The sequence below is a fragment of the Phyllostomus hastatus genome, unplaced genomic scaffold (assembly GCF_019186645.2).
Source record: "Phyllostomus hastatus isolate PE091 unplaced genomic scaffold, TTU_PhHast_1.1 phas_scaffold_501, whole genome shotgun sequence".
NCBI classification, from domain to species: Eukaryota; Metazoa; Chordata; class Mammalia; order Chiroptera; family Phyllostomidae; genus Phyllostomus; species Phyllostomus hastatus.
In genome coordinates this window covers 43,094,781-43,115,684 of record NW_025334033.1, presented here as the reverse complement: position 1 = coordinate 43,115,684, position 20,904 = coordinate 43,094,781, and the positions used below count along the sequence as shown (strand labels likewise).

The 20,904-nt window shown below is 40.9% G+C and overlaps 1 protein-coding gene across 11 annotated transcripts in view; it reads right to left on the bottom strand.

Moving 5' to 3' along the window:
• Positions 1-20,904, bottom strand: part of SYNE2 (spectrin repeat containing nuclear envelope protein 2) — a 289,942-nt gene that overhangs the window by 82,410 nt on the left and 186,628 nt on the right. For 6 of the 11 annotated variants that reach the window (XM_045822428.1, XM_045822429.1, XM_045822433.1 and 3 more), the window contains 8 exons: positions 19,279-19,410; positions 14,927-15,130; positions 14,256-14,330; positions 12,942-13,052; positions 9,445-9,561; positions 5,136-5,366; positions 1,561-1,743; positions 386-514 (listed from right to left, as the gene is read on the bottom strand). In XM_045822428.1, the coding sequence (XP_045678384.1) occupies positions 386-514; positions 1,561-1,743; positions 5,136-5,366; positions 9,445-9,561; positions 12,942-13,052; positions 14,256-14,330; positions 14,927-15,130; positions 19,279-19,410 (1,182 nt within the window). Of the gene's footprint in view, positions 1-385; positions 515-1,560; positions 1,744-5,135; positions 5,367-5,549; positions 5,681-9,444; positions 9,562-12,941; positions 13,053-14,255; positions 14,331-14,926; positions 15,131-19,278; positions 19,411-20,904 lie in introns of those variants that run through there. The other 5 variants (XM_045822431.1, XM_045822432.1, XM_045822436.1 and 2 more) reach the window with 5 other exon arrangements.

Here is a 20,904-nt window from a genome sequence, read left to right as displayed (position 1 = left end):
ACTGTTCTTATATTAACAATGGCTGGATTTTTTTTTTCCGGACAGACCTTTGTGTATGTGTGTATCACATGTGGCAAATCACCAAAAGTGTACTAACACATTTTGAAGTAGGGAAAGAGGTATTGCAGTGACACAAGTAAGTTCACCTGAAGATAACACATTTAGTTTGATACAAGATGCAAGTTAATAAAGTAGCGAGGTTAGAGTGTCCCCAGCTGTGGCCACGAGAGCAAGGCAGATGCTGCGGTGGGCACTCAGACGCAGAGCTGCTGCACACCACACTGCCCGTTCAGCGGCAGAAAAAAATACTCCATTCCAGGATTCAGTTCAAGGGAAATTCCGTGGATTATTTTTTATCCTTACGACTGTTAGAGGCTCACATTACCTGCTGCTGCTGTGAATCTTTCTGTCTGCTGAATGGCGGCCTTTCCATTATAATAGATTCAAATTCAGAAAGGTTATCTGGTTGGAAAACTTTCTGATGCTCCGCAGGTTGCTTCAGAATGGCAGACTGCTGCAAAAAATTTTATGGTAGGCTACTTATTTCAAAAGATGACCCACTTATTTCAATTCTAATAATGAGACTACATAATGGAAATATTTTATATAAAGTAAACAACTATATTTTGTTATTTACTCTAATTATACACTACAATTTAGTGTACTGATTTCATAAAAACTTCAAAAACCACTATATTTGATGAAGAGGTCTCCTTATCATTTCCTCAACTTACTTACCCAATCAATCACTAAAAGCCAGGAAGTCTATTTTTTCCCATAAGAACAGAGTAAAAAAAAAATCAAAGAGAAATAGTATTATGCTTATAAATTAAAATATCCCTTATGTCTACAATATACATAGAATTTGCTTAAAAAAGGAATATATTAATAGGAAAGGGGAACCATATGGCTTGTGTATCTCAGCTAAGCTTATTTCTGTGAATATAAGCCCCCCCAAGTAAGAACAACCATCTCATAAGTATGGAGATATATACAAACATATACATATTTATTTCCTATGTATAGTAAGAGCCTACTCATAAGATATACATTTGCATTTTTAAACACAGAATGCTTTTGAGTCACAAGAACATTTTAACTACACAGTACTATGATTAGTGCATGTAAATATTTGTAAATGAAAAACAAAAGTACACTGGAAACAGGTTTTGTGTTTCTGATGTCAAATTTTAATCTTATCTACAAAGGCTTTGTTTTCCAGTCTGTTAGTTCACAAAACCCCTTTAAAATGCATCCTTCTTTTACAAAGAAAGCTTACACCAGACCTCATTGCCAGCAAGATCAACCCAATCCAATCAACCCAACCCAAATGAAGCCAACACCATCAGTAATAACAACCTAAACAGGAAAATTATGCAGCAAAAAGAAACCAATAACAAACGGCAGGGCAGCTACCCCTCACAGCTGGAAGAGGCACAGGGCTTTCTTATGCAGTGCAACTCATCTGTAGCTGTCTCATCACCTCCGCCCACGCTCCTTCCCAATGGGTCTACCTTAAACATATACACACATACGTGTCTCTACATAGCCATATTTTACCTGGTCTTCATTGTATTTCTCCTGAAGCATCAGCTGGACCTTTTCCAAATTGCACTTCACAGTTTTTAGTTTCAAGGCAAGTGCTTCAGCCTCCTGCTGAATGGCTCCGCTATCTCCCAAACCCTGATCTTTGCAGTTCTCTAACAGAGAGGCAACCTTGTGCTCAATCTCTGTTAGCATAGCCTAGAAAATAAAATCATTTAATTATTCATGGTTTTGGTCTCGAAAGAGTGTTATATCCCAATGCAAGTTAGAGTCACTTTCTCTACCTAAACATTATAAGAAGTCCTAGAAACAGAGGTTGGAAGAGACCTTGGGGGGCAAAAAAACTTTCACATAATTCCTATGCTTATCAACAAGGGTGCAACCAAACCAGCTCCAAATTGCATCTGTCATTCTCAAAGATAAGTGATTCTACAGTCACTTTAGAAACTGTACCTGAATGTATCCAGCATAGCACAGTGGTTAAGAATACAGACACTGGAACTAGATTTCCTGGGTTTGGATCCCAGCCTGGCTACTTGGTAGGTAGCTGGGTAAACTCAGGCAACCCACTTTGCATGACTAGAGTCTGCCTCTAATCATGTGCAAAATGGGGATAATAACAAAACTTGCTTCCTAGGCTCACTTTGATAAGTTAGAGTTAAATCTATGTACTTTGGCCAGTGGCTGATATATATTCTGTGCCAACTATTATTTTCTTCCACCATCCTAACCTTCTTCTGTTGCAAGTATTGAGGAGTAATTTAAAGGAAGAATTTCACTCGGAGTACCCCATCTCACTGGCCCTGTCACAGGGAGATTTTCTACAGCCTGTACTGGGGAGGCGGGTGGCCCCACTGCTCTTGGAAAATTCTTTCCTTGCTCTTTCTCCTTTTCTTTCTCAAGCCAAATAAGCTTCCAAAATATCAGAAGACCACAGAGGAAATAATTTGGAACCTAAAACAGTAAGTCATTGATAAATCTGGCCACTTACATGTGGGTCTAAAAATAAATCAGCTGGAGGAAGTTTCCCAGTAAGTCACTGTCACTGTATTCCTCGTCCTCCACAGACCAGGTCTGCCCTGCCTGGGGTGCCGGCTGGCTGGGCACGCAAGCACACGGGCACGTGCAGACTCACACTCCAGCACTGGGGTCATCTGTGCTCAAAACTCGGTGCGCCACTAAGAATGAGCTCAGTTCTTTGAGAGAAACTTAAGGAAAAACTCTAGCCTTACAACAAATTTTCAAATCGTACACCTTATTAACTCCTCCATCCACACAAACTATTTGTATCATGTATAGATTCTTTTAAGCTTAAATAATACGGACTCATGGATTTTAGAGTGGCTGTAAGCAAAGTGGACTATAATTTTGTGCTCATTTTTTCCCCTTCGCTAGGTTATATACACTTTTTCACGTGCCTACATGCATATGCTTCATCTTTCCAATGTTAATAGTTACAAGTTGACATTCCATGATGCACTTAACAATAGGAATATTGTTACGCTTTTAAGCTGTTTCCAGTTCTTCACCATTGTAATTGATACTGCCGTGAACATTTTCTTCCTTTTTGGGTTATTTTCAGAAGGCAAATAAAGTAATGGCCAAAGAATTAGGTCAAAGGAGATGAACATTTTACAGCTGACAGCTGACCTCCCAGAACACTGAATGACTGGGCAGAACTATAAGACATTAGTAGGGCTTTTTCTCCAGTTTTCCAGTATGATATAATTTTTGCCAATGTAATGTCAGAACAAGACAACAGCTGTAGTGATTTATATGTTTTAAATAATCAAGGCTGAACATTTTTTCTCAAATTACCGAAAATAATTTTTGACTAATCTGTCTGAACCTGCCCTTTGTACATTTTCCCATGGAGAACCTGGCATTTTTACAGACCACTAAAAGGCTTTTGTTTAATATGAAACTATATGTGCCATTGTCTTATGTAAATGAGCCAAAGATAGCCCTATATATTGGTCTCTATAATGTTTAATTATTCACAGCAGGCCAAGGCCATTAGCTCAAATCCCACTGGTGCCAAACTCAAGACTGGACCCATGCCTGCCAGCATGGTTAAGATGAACTCAAGGGCTCTGAAAGACCCCGGCCTCCGCTGTCCATCAGAGCTCTGGGACACTACCTAGATGCATAAGGCTCCTCTGGATTCTGGAGCCACCGGGAGATTCCTTGTCCTCTTCCCCTTCCGAGTGGTGGCCCCACCCCCATCCCTTGCCTCTAAAGTCTCCTTCCCAGTCCACCAAACTTCTGCCCAAATGAAGCTCCTTGTGTGCTACTGCCACCTTTTGGTGGTGTCTTTTCCTTCAGCAGCCCCCCAAGTCATTGAACTCACAAGCAGTCCAAGCAGGGAATTTGGTGATGATTGAGGAATTGGTATGAAGGTCTACCTAGTCAACAGGACAATCAATTGGCAGATTGATCCTGGACGGAGTCAAGTGGCTCCTACTCCACTTTTGAAATGCTATAGGTTCAGTTTAGCACAGTGCTGTTCTGTGTTGTACAACGGTCTTCTCCAGACTCCCATGCCTCATCTATCAGGCCATGCGGCTGTGACAGTATTTGAGTGAGCCCACCCCTCAGAGCTGACTTTTAGGGTCAGAGGTGCTTGGCTGTCCAAGGAAGGAGGTCAGCTTGCCTGCTTGGGTCCCCCACTAGGCAGGCACTGAATCTGAAAGCGAAAAGGAGAGCCGTGTCCGTCTTGGACCTGGGGTCGACTACCCGTCACCCTAGCGCAGGCTATAGAAAAGCTCCCTGTGACTGGGCCAGTGAGACGGGGTACTCTGAGAAGTTGTCCTCACCCCCGGGGACCACTTCAGCAGACAAATGAGCCAATCAAGCAGAGACACCAGTCCAGGGCTGGTCTAAGCACCACTGGGGAAGGGCTTCAGCTGTTATGACACTCAATTATGCGTCTATAAAATCCTCACTCTAGCCCGTCCCTGGAGGGATACAGATACAGGGATTCCCTACTTTTAGGCTGAGCCTGCAGATGTTACTCAAAGTGGCTGCAGGCGAGGCAGTTTCTATTCCTGTGCCTCGCAAGGAACAGCAGGAGCAGTCATAGTACAATGGAGTGAAGGCCTTTTGTGCTGCGTCTGCAAAATCTTGCAAACTAGGACATTCAGTTTCATTTCTGATGAATAAGCTTTCAAGGAACTTATTATTCTGAATCGAAATAACAGCATTTATTAAACGCTATTTATGCCCTCTATACAGCAGATGCTGGTTTACGCACCTCATCTCACTTAATCCTGGCAAAGTCCTAAGAGATAACCTGCTTATGCAGAAAATGAGGTGACAAGTTCACTTTCTCAAATTCGGTTAATGTGACGGACCTGGATGTAGACTCTAGATTCTGAGCTCTAATCCATTACTACTGTGTCCCCAAATACTCTTTACATGAATCATTTCAAATAATTACCCTGAGAACAGAAAGTCAAGGCCAGAGGCCGAGAGCCATGCAGTGGCCAGAGTAACAGAAAGAAACGCACTGTTGCTATGAGAGAAACTGGCAAAGAGATCTGGAGACTGGTGAAGAGGCAAAGCCCTGAACTCTGACCCATCAGCCTTACCTGGCACCCTGCCAGCTGCTGTTCCACCACCTGCTGCATGGCTGCGTTTAATGTTTCCGGCTCAAATGCCACGTTGGCTTGGTGCAGCCACAGCTCCAGCTCGGCCACCTGGGTCTTGCACAGATGCAGGACTTCAGCAGGCTCTGGTCTAGGCTTCACTGCTGTGGTCTGAAAAGCTTCTTGCCTGATAGAAGAGCCCACAGCGGCAGCCCTGATAGGAGGTGTGGCACCCTAAGATAAATCCAAAGATAATCCAACAATCAAAAACCAGGAATCCAAAGTTTTCAGATTTGGACTTGCAAACACCTATTAACTTGCAGCATTTCCCCAGTCAAGAGAAAGAAAGAAAGGAAAAAAAAAATATATATATATATATACACATATGCAGAAGTAAGAAAGAAAAGAAAACTGCACCTCCACACTCATAGCAACAATCATGTGACCTGACGTCCCAGGTTTCCAAGCAGCCGATCTGCAGGTACACAGGTACAGCGTTCCCGGGCTCAGAGGACGCAAACTGGCTCCCAGTTCATTAAACAGCAGGCCCCGGGAGACAGGTAGTGTCGTGAGAGGGTGTGCATGTGGGTGTGAGTGTCTGAAAACACTTTAGTGGACCGGCCAGTTTTTAAAGTTGCACGACACATGATTAAGCAATGCTTACATTGCTGTGTGCTCTATTCAAACAGAAAAAGAGGTCTTTACACGCCGGCTGGGAAACAAGGAAATATACCACATGCTTTTAAGTTAACATCTTCTCAAGGAGTTAGTTACATTATAAAGTATTTTAGCTTTTTTTAGCCCTAACATACATGCCATAACTCATCTAAATTTCTCTCTATTAAAACTAATTGAATTAAGTAATGAGCTTCAGTGAGGTAATCTGGAAACTTTTACCTTACTCTTTAGCAAGAATCCCTAAAACCAATTTTCACCTTCTACATACTTAAATATTATCGCATTAAGGACCAGATGCTTATCGTAGAGTATAAAAAAGTACAATGTATTCTTTTTTGTACTGAAACAACAAGGTTGCTTATTGATCTGGTAGAAAAATTTCCCCTAATAACAGATGAAAATATTCTAGTAATTATATAATAGATATTTTAAATTTGGAGGTAAAAGCTGATTTATATTTGTTTCCCACACCCTCTTCCAGAATATTGAAAGAGTATATTAACCCTTCTAGAAAAATTCCTTTAGGAATAAGCATTTGTGTTTTGCTTACAAAATTACTGATCAATACATATCTTATTATGTTCAGGATGAAATACAATGTTTTCTATGTAAGACTTTGCTAACTACAGGTTAGCATCTAATAAGGCATAGTTTTAGACAAGTGACAAACTTCTCCTGGGAGCTGCTGACAAACGTATATCCTAAGTCGACTCAAATGCACCTTTTCCAATGTTTGAGGCACTGGGTTTAAACAGAGAACTTTTGGTACAACTGAAGGAAACAAAATTGGCAAGTGGTAACAAAAACTTGCAGGGTACGACAACACCTTTCACGTTCTCACACACTGAGGGGTGTCACGGAAGCTGCTTTGACAACAGCCGCTCTGGGCGGCCCTTGTTCCCGGTGGCCCGCTGTTCACATCACAGAGGTTCCCTCTTTCCTGCCTCAAGCTACTTCTCCCCGGCCCTGAACAATCACTTCTGAAAGAAGTGTTCCCTGGTTCCCTCTGCAGTTCACAGAGTCAGCTCTGTACAGGGCTTGGCCTGTTTCAAATTTCCTTTGTTAATCCTCATTTAAAAAAAAGCAACGGCTCTGTGATTTTACTGCCAGTCACTGATTTCTAGTCATCTGATTGGTTTCTAGAGTTCAGTTGACTGTTTTGTCTTAGTGGCATAGATTTGGGGACCCTCTCTTTGTCACCTAACAATCTGTTAATGTTAATTAGTGCACCTGTATAATAAGTTAATCATCCACCGTCCTTATTTACTAAAACATATTATTTGAATACCCATTTTATGCCACACACATTTTTAAAATGACAATATTTAGTTTCTTTGCTTTCCTACTAATTCACTGAATTAATGAGGAACCAGGAAGCTTGATAACTAATCCGGGCTTTAGTTGCTAGTTATTTGAACCTGAAAAAAATTACAAAGGTAAACGGAAGAAAAAAGGAATACGTATTTGCAACCATAGAACTTAGCAGCTGAATGAGCCCTGGGGAACCTGCCGGTGAGTAATCAGTTCATCCACCCCTATTTATAGTCAAAGAAACCCAAGTGCATTTAACGTTTAGTCAGTTCACACACCTCCTATTTCGCCACACTGCTTCTGAGGAGCTTAGGCCCAGTCATGAGGTACATGCCCAAGGTCACACAGCTCTGCAAGTTTCAAGCCTCGAGTCCACAGTTTTTCCCACAATAGCACTCCTGCTCAGATTCAACAGCACCTCTGCTAAGTGATAGCCACACATTCTACACATTCTAAAAGCAGAGATTACTTAGCCCTGGCTGGATGGCTCAGTTGTTTGGAGCATCGTCCCACACAAAAAACGGTTAAGGGTTTGATTTCCAGTCAAGGCACATACCTAGTTTGTGGGTTCAACCCCCCCAGTCGGGGTGTGTATGGGAGATGACCAATCGATGTTTGTCTCTCTCTCCCCCCATAAAAAAGTCAATAAAAACATATCCTCAGGTGAGGATTAAAAAAAATAATAATAAAAGCAGAGGTTATTTAAATGAATGTTTTATGATTATAAATCTGGGGGGCTAAAAAGTATTATCACAAGTATTTCTTGTGATAGGATCACATCACCTCTATAGCACACTGTAAAGTAATCACACCTTATCCTTCATTGGGTGACTATGAGTCAGGCGACTGTGCTCAGTATGATGCACAGACCACCTTGGTATTTCACACCAGAAGCCCATTATTATTCCCAATGCACGGATGAGGAAACTGAGGCTTAAAGAGGTTATAGAAACTGCCTATGGTAACCCAACTAGTAAGCAGAACAGGGATTCAACCCCTGATTTCATTATGCCTTAACAGGGGTGTCCAACCTGCAGCCCCCAGGCTGCCTGCGGCCTAGGATGGTTATGAACATGGTCTAAAACAAGATCTTAAATGTACTTAAAATATTATGAGATTTTTTAAAAAGATTCATTTATTTTTAGAGAGAGGGGAGGGGAAGGGAAGGAGAAAGAAGAGAGAAATATTGATGTGTGGTTGCCTCCCATGTACCTCCTATTGGGGACCTGGCCCAAAACCCAGGCAAGTGCCCTCACTGGGGATTGAACTAATGACCCTTTGGTTTGTCTGCAGGCCAGCACTCAATCCACTGAGCCACACCAGCCAGGGTAACATTATGAGGGTTTTTTTGGTGATTATGTCACAATGTATTCAATGTGTGGCCCAAGACATCTCTTCTTCTTCCAGTGTGGCCCACAGATGTCAAAAGGTTGGACACTCCTGCTAGAGTCTACAAGTCCATATTCTTGACACAGTTTAGCCTACCCTCTAGTATCCAAGTTGGCCTCTCAGAGAATGTCATAACTGCCTGATTTCTGCATCAACACATCACTAACCTAAGTAACAGGATCCAGTTAAAATATAAACTCATTTTCTGACTGTAGCTATGCATATTTCATGCCAAAATACCAACCCTTTAAATTTACTACTTAATATTTTACAGTCAGTTCTAACATACACATGCATGTCTCTCCCTTCTCCCCACCACATATCCTTGATAAAATGTAAGACTGCCTGGCTAACACGCAATACCTCACTGCATTTACACAGATGCCAGACATGCTGCTGGGACAGGGTGGTGGCATTTTATTTTGTGAGGCCAAACCTACCATGATTCCACATCTCTCAGCACTAAATATTCGATTTAGGAAGGCCGATTGGAATATTTTGGGTTTGACTTCTTATTCCTCCACTTACCAGCCAAACTTTTACTCTCTGAATTTTGATTTCCTCATTTGTAAACTTACGGTAGGTATAACTCTACCTTAATTTAATCTGAGAATTGAACAGCAAATATAAATGTCTCTCATGAAAAGAGCAGTTAATCAATATTAGTTCTCCACTTCCATTGCTTCCATAAGTAACATCTACAGAAGAAAGTAGTTGCTAGCAGAGAGACTAGTTCACCCAGACAAATGGTGAGTGTTGTGCTCACGTCTGATGGCAAATCTTCCAGTTCTCCAGCCTGACAACACACACAGAGATGTTAAAGTTCACAAGGAACTCTTGGCTTGAAATGCACAGTATTGCAGAACACAGCAAGTTTGCCATCTCCAGGCGCTCAGGTACCTGAGCAGTTGGCCAGTTACCCACAGGGACTTACCTCGCCTGTTCCACTGGGGCCCTGGGAAAATGCTGGGCCTTGCTCAGTGTTCAGTGAGACTGGTGCCAGGGTCTGGGCCATGGAACTGTCACACGTGCTTACTCTCCCGGCTGCCTCCTGCGAAGAAAATCATCAGAGGTCCAGAAAAGGCCCTGTTCTGCTGCCACACAAGTCACTCTTCCTGCACCTGCTCACTTCACAAATCACCTGCTTGCAAACATGTCCAGAGAAGCCAGGTGCATTTAGAAAAAAGTTTATTCATTAGGGGAAAAAAAATCAACTTCTTCAGGTTTGTCTATTTGGAAATCTTAAATTCTCCAAAGCTCTTTAGCTTATGAGGAACACATAAGGAATCCAGGGAATTATGTATTTAAGTGGATTATTATGAGAATTAAAATTAAGTGAGATTATATGAAAAAGGACACACTTGAACTAATGGAAGAAAAGATGAATTTGTTAAATTTGGGATGAACTACCCAGGCATTTCATGAAAAATATTAACTAGATCCTTATTTCACTCTGAACAATGAATTCTAATTCTGATATTTAATTAGAAAGTTATACCACAAAAATTCCTGAAAAAAATATGAGTGAATCTTTTTCTAATATAGGAGTACAGAAGGACTTTTAAGGCATGACAATAAAGGGAAAAAATGTTAGTATTAACAACAAAAATAATGTCCACCACAATTTATGTTAAAAGAGATCAGATTGGGATAACAACGTACAACATGTTACTATCCTTGACATATTAGTTGTTCTTATACATCCATAAGGAGAGCATCAACCCCTCCTGAGGACACCAGTCAAATGGCATGAATGAGCAAGTCACAAAAGAAGAGCACAAAAGCTAACAAGCACCTAAAGTGATATTCAACACTCCTGGAATATAAATTTAATTTAAACTACTGGCCAAGCCTGGTTAACACTGCAAACACACAGTATCGGCCTGGGGACAGGAAAGCGGCACTTCCGCGCACGCTGGGCGGAAATAAAATCGACACAGTCTTTCCAGAGGGCAGCTTGATAGTGAGTGCCACATTTTCCATGGCTGGATACTTTGATCCAACACTTCTACTAATTAGGTTAATCAAGGTTAAAAATATGGGAAAATGTCATATATGCAAATAATTACCAGGGTGTGGTGGGAAAAGTATGGATATTGTCATCAACCAACCTTGATTTCTCTACTTATAAGATGTATGATCTTGGACAAGTTCTCCTGGATACTGAGTCTCATTTACCTCATCTTTAAAGTGGGGGTATAATCTACCTTACTCATGCTCGTGATTATTAAAAAATAACAGAGTATAAAGCATCCAGCGGTTCCTAACAAAATGTTACTTTTCAATTCCTTATACTAAAAAGAGTAACTGCTATTAGAAAGGTATAAATCAAGAACTAAAGGTAAAACTTGATTGAACTAGGTTGGTTTAACTTTTAACTAAAGATAAAATTGGAAAGGTAGGTCAGGATCATAAAAAGTCTGGAATGCCAGGCTAAGAACTTTGCATTCTGTTCAGCAGATAATTGGAATCCATGAAGACTGTAGATTGTTAATGGCTTCATGAATAGCCATCAGTATTGTATAAGATACATTAGGGAAAATGACTAGAGGCTGTAACCCAGTGAGAAGGTTACTCCAAAAAGTCTACAGGAGTAATAATGGCCTGTAAAACATTAATGGCAAAAGTAGTGGGAGAAGAAGGCAGTAAAGACTGAGTAAACATTATACGACCACGGACTGGATAAGAAAGGCAAGAGAAATGAGGTATCTAAGATGACTCTGAAGCTTGTCTTAGACTCAGAAAATAGTGGTGCCATTAATAAACATTGAAAAATTAGGGGGAAGAGCAAGTCTGAAGGAAAACTGGTGAAAATAGTTTTGAAATGAAGAAAATACATCCAAAAAAGAGAAATCTATCAGGAAGGTAGAAACACGGAACAGATTCAAGGGAAAAGTCAAAACTAGAGATTTTGTTTGGGAATAAGTGGCACAGAGGTGAATACCACACCTGTTGGGGGAGAGGAAATTGCTATCAAACAGAGAAGGAAGAGGATGGAACTTTAGGGGAATGCCTATCAGCACAGGGATGGAGCAAGGGGAGATGGGGGAGGGGTTGCAGGTAGGTGGGACAAGAAAGTGCAGAATTAGGAAAGTCAGAGGAACATTGTATTTCAAGGAGAAAGAGGTAGTTGAAAGTGTCTAGTGCTGGAGAGATCGATAAAATTTAGGACTAATAAAAGGGCATTAACTGATATTCCAGAAGTCAATGCCAGCCTAGGGGTAATGCCAATAGCTAGGGGCAAAGACTTGATTACAAAAGGGCCCAAGGGCAAGGAGCACCTGGTAAAGGCATCTAACCATAAATGAGAGGAAGCACAGTAAGTGACAAGGGAAGCAAGATCAAGAAATTCAATGCACTGAAGTTTCATACTGAGCACATGCAAGACATGAACATGTAGAAGGCACAGTTCTTGGCATTCATTAAATTGTGTCAAGCACATACATAAAACTGTGGTAAGTCACAATTGAGGTTCAGAATGCTACCGGAAAACAAAGGGAGAGTCAGGAAGTGTCTTGGAGGTGCACATGGAGATGGGCCTTTGTGGATGGGCAGGGAGTCTATAGGCACAGGTAGAGAGGAGGGCATTGCGGGAATGCACAGTGGTTTCTAAGAGTCTGGGCTCTGGGACACTCAGTTTGTGCGGGGAGGGGGGCCACAAGGTAAGGGACTTGTTAGGGAGGAGAAAACGGAGTCCTTCTGAACTAGAGAGGGAAGGAACCTGGCAAAAGGCAGAGACTGGAGGTGCAGGTACAAGCAGAGCCCACAGCCAATGAGATGAAAGGACTGGCTGGGACTAGGGGATGGGTTAGCTCTGGGCAGGAAGCAGGAGTGGGGAGGTGCGTGGATCATGATGACAAAGACATGTTTCAGAAGCAAGGGAAAATGCATCATGTTCACATCAGCTTATGATTTTCTAAAATAAAAGTGAGGGCATCTACCCACAGTTCTGAGAGACGGGAGAGGATCTGCAAGGTCATTAGAAGCAAAAAGACTTATTTCATTCATTTATCTTATAATTTATACACTACTTATTATCATCATTTATATACTACTTTGCTCAAACAAAGAATTATGGGGAGACCCCTCCCCTAACTACTTCCAAAAAAGAGGTGTGTCAAATGTTCTGAAACACTACGGTGAACTTTGTAGGTACTCCTTTGAGTTTTCTGTTTTCTCAGTTTGAATTGTCACATATTGAGCTTTCCTCAGAAAAATACTCTCCAGTTATCAGTGAGTGCAGAACAGAAATGCAAATGCTAAGTAAACACTTGGCTGTCTTTGCATTTGTGCACAGGTAACGGTGAGAAAATTTCAAAGTTTCCAGCCGAGAAGGCTCCAGCATTCTTTCAAACAGGATATCCCTTTCTTTAATTTACTAACCCTCAGCATCCCGACCCACCCCCAGGGATGCATTGTGCCCAGTATTACCTGAATGATCGTTCCAGAGGACAAGGACGCTCCATCTTCCTCCATGTCCCTGTCCTGTGTCCAGAGGAAAGACCAAGACCCAGAAGATGGCTTTGCTTTCTTATCTCCGTTCTAACACAGTAATTGAGTGATCAGCAGAGGGAAGTGATTTCCTGCCATCATAACCAGCACCCTATTCCTCCCTTCTACACAAAAGAGCTTACCAGGCGGTAGAACTGTGGCCCTAATCCCACCTCTGCCCCTGTTTTTCATCTCTTTCTCTGGCAAACTAAATCATATGTCTCCAAATGGGGCTGCTCTTCCTGACACCTAAACCTTGTTCTTAAAAGTTGGGAGTCAGCTCACATCACACAAAGAGGATCTTTAAAATTGCTTAAGGAATTTAATCTGCTTTGGTAAATGTAATCTTAAATGCTAATATTAACACAACAGCTTCCTGAACATGTATTTTGGCTGCTGTTGTCAAACACAAATAGTGAATGTTATAAACATATCAGCTCAGAGGCAAATACAGGTCTCAAATTAGAATCATACTGATGTGCACGCTTTTCTTGGCCCCTGCCCCCCCGCTCCAGTCTCACAGTTCTCTCTGCAGAGCAGGGGTATAACTAGATTACGAAGCTGTCTGTACTCAGTGGCACCATGTCCTAGTGATACACAATAGGACAACAGGTCATTCTGTGTGACAATGGAGCTATTTAACCAGCTATAAAATGAGCAGAAAAAAAAAAGTCTGTTGGTTACACATGAGACAAAAACTATGAATTGCTGTAATTTTCTTCCTTTTGGCACAAGACCCATTATAACTTCAGTTTTTAAACTACGAAATGGAAATTGGTGTCAGGAAAGACAACTGTACATGTCTCATTTAACCAGCTCTAGTGAAATTGTAAGGATTAGTATTAGTTGCTAACACACCGCTTCATGCCCTTGGCAATGCTGTTTTGGGCTAAAAAAGTAATTTAAATATGAAAAAATAAAGTTCTAAAAAGCATAGCAGGCATGCCAAAAAACATATTCTCAAAACTTCAGAGAAAGTACTCAGAAGTCAGGATACAGCAAAGAACTTCCTCTTCTCCCTTGTGCCAACTAGAGTGTCTGAATTCCATTTACCCCACGCCGGCGGGAAGTAGGTCTAGATGCACTTAAACAACGTTAATAACATAAGAACTACTTCAATCCTTCTTATAAAATACAGGCATTAGTTTTAAAAATCTTTATGCTTCCATTCATTTTAAGATCTTCCCATTCATTACTCTTCTTTCAGGAGATTTCGATTCTAACACAATTTACTGAGAAACTCATTTTCCTTACTTCACTCTTCAGGGAGCTCTCTTCCGCCTCTTCCGCAACTGCTGGCAGGAACGACATGGAGCCTCGTCTGCTCACCTGGAAGGCACAGCACAAAGACGCCTGCAGCCAAGCTGCCATTCAACATCACCGGGGTCCCGGTCGGGCTGCATTTTCATGTAGCTAGTTTTTTTATTCACTTTATCCAAGATATCCACCTACACAAGTAGCCCTCTGGGTCTGGCAACTTCAGCTCATCAGACAAATAATCAAGACTCAGTCAAATCTTATATCCTTTTCATTTGTCCTGTCCTCTGGCTCCTTATTAAACAATTAAAAATGAGATTCACTGATGTGGACTCAGAGTGAGCTTAGAGAGGGGCTGGGCTCACCCTGGAGTCTGCAAAGGGCTGTTTTAGTCAGGAGATTTTTGAGAGGGTAGCTCCCACTCACCTACCTGCCTGTGGAATTTCATAAGCACCTCCTTAAGTAACTCACACATAAGAATTCTGTTGAGTCCAGAACAGACATACCCTGCAGATTTATACTCACTAGTGAACAACCTCAGGTAGAATATTTCCACTTTTTAAAGTTCCTTTACTATGGGCCATAGACACAAATGCCACTGGTGAAAAAACACTACCCATTTAAAGCTCACGGGATGTGGGACCAGCATTCATGAAAACCACACTCACCCTCCGCTCAGAAACATCCCTCTCGGCCACTCCATCCTCTTCTGATGCTTCTGCTGACAGTATTTCCTTTTCTTTGTCTAATTCTTGCTGTTCTTGCTCTAAATGCTGGTGAAGGTTTAGCACGGCAGCCTTTAAGTTCACCAACAGGTCTTCCTTTTTCTGGTTCAAACTTATAATCTGTTTTTCAATATCTTCCATTTCTCCCTGTGCAGAAAGAGCGTTTGCATTGTTTTAGGATGTCTGAGACCTCGGCACGCCCGCGGGGCCTGCTTCCATGGGTACAAGGGATGAAGAGTTTCATGAGCTGTTGGTGCACACAGCCAGGAGCTACTCTCTGGTACAGTGTAGTTCTGCATCCCGGCTGCATTTCCCAGTCCTGGGGAGAGTCTACAAGCTCCCTATTGGAATGCCTTAGCCTCATTTTAGATCTTGTTGGTCAATCTCTGGGAGTGTCAAGCTGAGGTTCAGAAATTTGTAACAAGCTCCACAGGTGACTGTAATGTGTGCCCAAGGTTGGGAGCCACTGACTAGTGGCCACAGGACTGACTGGCCAGAACCCACAGGCCCAGGAATCTGCACGTTACCAAGTGCCCCAAGGGATTCATGAGCAGACTAACATTTGGAAACCACTGAGAGAAAACAAAGTTAGAAATCATACATTTTTGTTATTGCTTTTGAAACCTTTTTCATTATTAATGAATTCATTTACTTTTTTTTCACAGCCAAAGCTTCCTACCAAATGGGAATAAAAAAACAAAGGTACCGTGAAGCATAACTTACTATGGAAATGATAGACAGATGAGTCCAAGCTTCATAATGTTACTTTAAAACTTTGTATGCTGGATGTGTGAGAATATTTTTCCTATATATGGTAGAAATGTAGATGCCCACTGTCAGCCTATGAGGATCATAGATTTATACATTTGGAAGTAGCAGGTGTCATCTAGTCTGACACCCTCCTCTCTAGCACCCCGAAAGGCATCCTTCCACCTCTGCCTTGACTCTGCATTAAGTGCCGCATCAGAAGACAACATGCTCCTTCATAGCAAACCTCCGTGTATGCGAATTCCATTCCTTATGTATTCTGTAAACCCCTACTTGTTCATGCCTTCCTTTATTCTTCTGATCCATCCATCCATCCTGCAGATACTCATGGAATCATTCATTGTTTTATAGACACAGAAGCTTAGCATGTCTGCACCTATACGTGAGAGTTCTGAAGTCCAGAAAAAGAAGGTGACTTTGCCCAGAGCCGCAGCTAGGTAGAGACAGAGCGCAGACCAGGCTGCCTGACCCCCAGTCCCACAGCTCTTCAGCGGCTGCACACCTTCCAATGCCAGTCCCCCCGTTCTGCCTGAGGTGCAACTTCTGGTGACCCCTGTCTGAAATGATCATTGAATTAAACTGAGAAAACACTAAACTTCACAGCAGTAGTGTCTACCAACGAACGTTAACACTACAGCCATTAGAATGACCCTCAGAGACACAGAGCAGTCTGCAGAGCCACCCCACCCCAGTGGGGCCCTGAGCGGCCACTCTCAACATGGCATCCACCGACCCCCACGGGCTACACTCTGTGGGGTTGAGGTAATTTTTATAATAATACTAACATGTTGTTTGATGTTTTTCACTGTGTTGACATTCTTCACTGTGTTATTTTTCATTGCAAAAGCAATGGTGGATAAAACTACTGGCATCTTACATGAATCAGGCAGGAACAACGGCTATTTTAGTGGTTATTAGATTCTTCACTATACAGGGCCCAGCACAAATAACACCCTTTTAATTATAAAATCTTTTATTATGAAATCATAAGCATGTAATTCTGTAACATGGCTCCATCACGCTCAAGTACACCGTATGACATTTTAGGTGAAATGTTCAAATTAAAACTATAAATTATTACACCCACATTATTACCTTACTAACCACACATAAGCAGGCCTTAATTCTGCCAGACACTGTATGATGGCCAATAAGTCCATTTAGGTTATTTTCCATAAACTAAAATACATTTTTTTTTCATTTTCACTAGTGACTTTATTGATTTGGGTATTTTGAGTATGCCAGCTATTTCCTGCATGGTATAGTGTTGATTGTTCTCAATTAATGTCTTGGTTTGGTCACTATCAATTTCAACTGGTCTGCCCGACCGTTGAACATCATCTGGCGAGAAATCTCTAGCACAAAACTTCGCAAACTACTTTTGACATGTTCGATCAGTCACTGCACCTTCTCCACACACTGCACAAATCTTTGAGTTTCAGTTGTGCTTTTTACCTTTCTTGAAATAATAAAGCATAATATGCCAAAAATGTTGCATATTTTCTTCCATCTTCAATATTAATATGGCTACACAAATATTCACTGATTTTGATTTTTTTTAAATGCATGCTGATATGACAGCTGTCATGATTCAGTCTAACAAAATTCTTTTGAATGAAATTAAAGACAACTAAGTGCTACTAGAACCATCTTAAGGAAAAAAAAACAAACTTTTTCACCAACCCAGTAGAAAAGGCCAGTTTCACTTAAGAATATCCTTGATAACATGTATTTTTAGTATTCTATATGACAAAGTGGAAAGCATCCTTAAAGCACTTCTGCCACATACCGAAGTATAAGGGTTAAGGAAAAGCACTTGTGTAATTATTTGAATTTCTACTTGAACTGCCAGTTTTTTTTAATAGAACATATTTTTACTTGAAAAAAAAAAGTTGGTCAACTATACTTACATATGTAAATAAAACAAGATTATCCTAAAGAGATAGATGTCAACAAATGTAAAAGTTTTAATATCAATTACTGAAATGTGTCAACATTTGGACAGGCTGTGTAACCAGTGAAACAATTATTTTCCAAAGGATCAAGCATGATGTCATAAAATCACGTGGGGTGAAAATATCCATTCAAAGTACAAGGTCGGGCAAAAGTATGTTCACAGTTGTTTGCATGGAAAATAATAAAACAGTTAGTAAACAATAACACAAGAGTAAACTCTGGGTTTCGTGTACTCACAACTGCAAACCTATTTTTGCCCCACCCTATATAGGACAGACCAGTGGGTTTTAATGCAAGATATGAAAAGTTCCCTGACATGGCCTCGGATTCCAAACTTGTGAGTAACTTCCACCTACTGGAGTGTAGTGTAGTTTCAAAGAATATCTACAATCACTCAGAAGGGTCATTTAAATATTCCCTTTTCTGTGTACATGTCTTGAGAGGTTGGGGTGTTTAACATATCTGAAACAAAACTACACAGCTCAGCAGATCAAACGCAGAAACAGACGAGAATCTAGCTGTCATCCTGGCAAGCTGAACATTATACAGAGATTTGCAAAAATGTAAAACAATGTCACTCTTCTCACTACACATTCTTTTGGGAAAATATAATTTCTTCCATAAAACGATGTTATTTCTATTCACATGTAATGGGTTTATGATTGTTATTTTAAATAACTAAACAAATAGTTTTATATTTCTGAGTTTTAGTTTCTACATTGGTAGATATAACTCATAAATTAAAACTCTTTATTGGGGGGGTCCTCAAACTTTGAATGTAAAGGGAAATTTGACATTTTTACAATGCCAAATCTTTATTATTGAGTCTGCCTATTGAGCCCATTACTTAACAGCTGTGTCACCTTGAATCCCTCTGTACTTCACCCTTGAGGTTAAGTGACTTGCCCTAGGTTCACAGTGAGCAGGTAGTATAGCCTGGCTTGGAATACAATAGCAATCACCTGCCTGCATGAACATGATGGCAGGAAAAACACAGCTCTCTACAATCCTTGCCATACAATCAAGGTGTTTTTTTTTCCTAATTTTTATAGAATTTCTGATTCAAAAACAAACACTGAATGAAACCCTAGCAGTAGAGGGTTAACATGCAAACCTGTGTAACTGGGTCCACCTGACACTGTTAATTATGTTTCATATGGAAATACTACTTGGTATATAGAACTTTTAGTACATGGAACTTCATTACAGCGGTGTCCATGGCCTTTACCTCTGAAGGCCAGCCCCCACTGCGTGACCCCTCTCCCAGAAAGCTAGCCAGAAAGTCATGTTGTCCAAATATTCTGTGTTACATCAGCTTTTTTGGTACCAGAGAAAATTCTCACCAATATGCAACAGTCTGAGGATAAGGACATTGAAGAGCCTTCCACTATAATTATTTTCACCTCTTTTGTGAAATAGGAATGGAAAGTGAATACACACATAAAATACTTTCAATTGGAAGAGAAGCATAGGAAACAGACTATTCTATCACAAAGGCTGCTAGACACCAACAGCTTAGTACATGATTGTTGAGCGAACTGCTGGGTTGCAGAATGAATGAAGAAACATACCTGCACTTGTGGCATATGGGCAGCTTGTTGTGGTGACATATCTTCACGGGAGAGCTCAGCTGAATAGTTACTTAAGATCTGCTTCAAATTTTCTATTTCCACGTCGCATTCATTAGTCTGTTTTATGACTATCTAAAAAATAACCCCCAAAAGAAGAATTTTTGTCATATCCAAGGAACAGATCAATGGGCTACTTCCAGTGTCTACCCCCATCACTAGCTCCAGTCAATGACAGCAAATATGCACCCATACAGATTTCAGCAGGAAATGCTAGCCTAATGTCGAGGACAACATCCGCAAAGCTACACCTGACCTGCTTGCCCTACTAGATGCCCAGGCACCTGGGCAGTGCTTGAAGTGGAGGTCTATATAGACACATGCTAGCTCTTACGTGTTTTCAGTCCAGTGGGCTTATTCTGGGAAGCATTTAATAACAGGTTAATGTAAAGTTGCTAAGTGTTATAAAATTATTGATATGTTATATATGTCATCTGAGAACATTTTTTTTCATTGCTTTTAGAGAGAGGAATGAAGAGAGAGAGAAACATCGATGTGAGAGAGAAACATCAATTGGTTGCCTCCTGTACGCACTCGGACCTGAGATTAGACCTACAACCTATTGTGTATTCTGACCAGGAATCGAACCCACAACCCTTCAGTTATAGGACAACACTCTTACCAACTGAGCCATGTTGGTCAGGGCACATATGCCATTTAAATACATTTTCCATGTGTGGCTTTCCACATAGAAAGTTGGCATTGCTGAATCAGAGTGGAAGAAGCATGTAATTTGAGATATGACAACTTTTCCTGTTCCAGCCACATCCTCACCTGGTATCCACTGGATCAGTAATGTGTATTTTATGGGGAAAAGGTTCAGGGTTCAAGAGCAGTCTGAGTTGGCAGAATAAAGCAGAACTAACCAGAACAAGACCTGGAGCCTCGCGTTAAGTGAGCATTAGAGCTCGAAGCTATGTGTGGACTAAATGACATGATCCAAGTATGATGAAATAAAGAAATGAATTTCAAAAGCAAGTCTAGCTATTTCCTTGCTATGGTTCACAATGAAGCAAAATGTCTTTTAAACTACAAAGCTCCTGGCCAACACAGAATTCTTCCATGTATTTTGTTTAATATTTAACCATACTTTTAGCTGCAGGCTGGAAATGAATAACTCTGTTCGCTGCACACACCTGTTCCCCAGCCTCTCTAAAGAGCAACATCCCATGACTTGCCCCCAAAGTAATTTGTCTTGTTTTCCGCAATGAGGGCACTTCTAATATCTAAAGTAGGAATGAAAATAAATGTACCGTATTCTAATGCTTTTCATTACCACCGGCTTACTTAGCTTTGAATTATATGAGATGGCATCTGATTTCCACCAACATAGTAAGGTGGAAAATTTCAGCAGCACAGTTTGATACCTAATTTGGCACAAAATAAATTTTGTCTTCTATTTCCCCCTCCTATTCATCTCGTGAAGAAGTCACTTTCGAGCATAGTTAGGACTGGTCTTTTCCTGACAGGAGACCAAGAAGCGCAAAAAGATTAAAAATAATAGATCAAATTTTATATCTTTCTCTTTTCTTCTCTTTATTCAAAAATAGTACGTTGAGTTCCAGATCT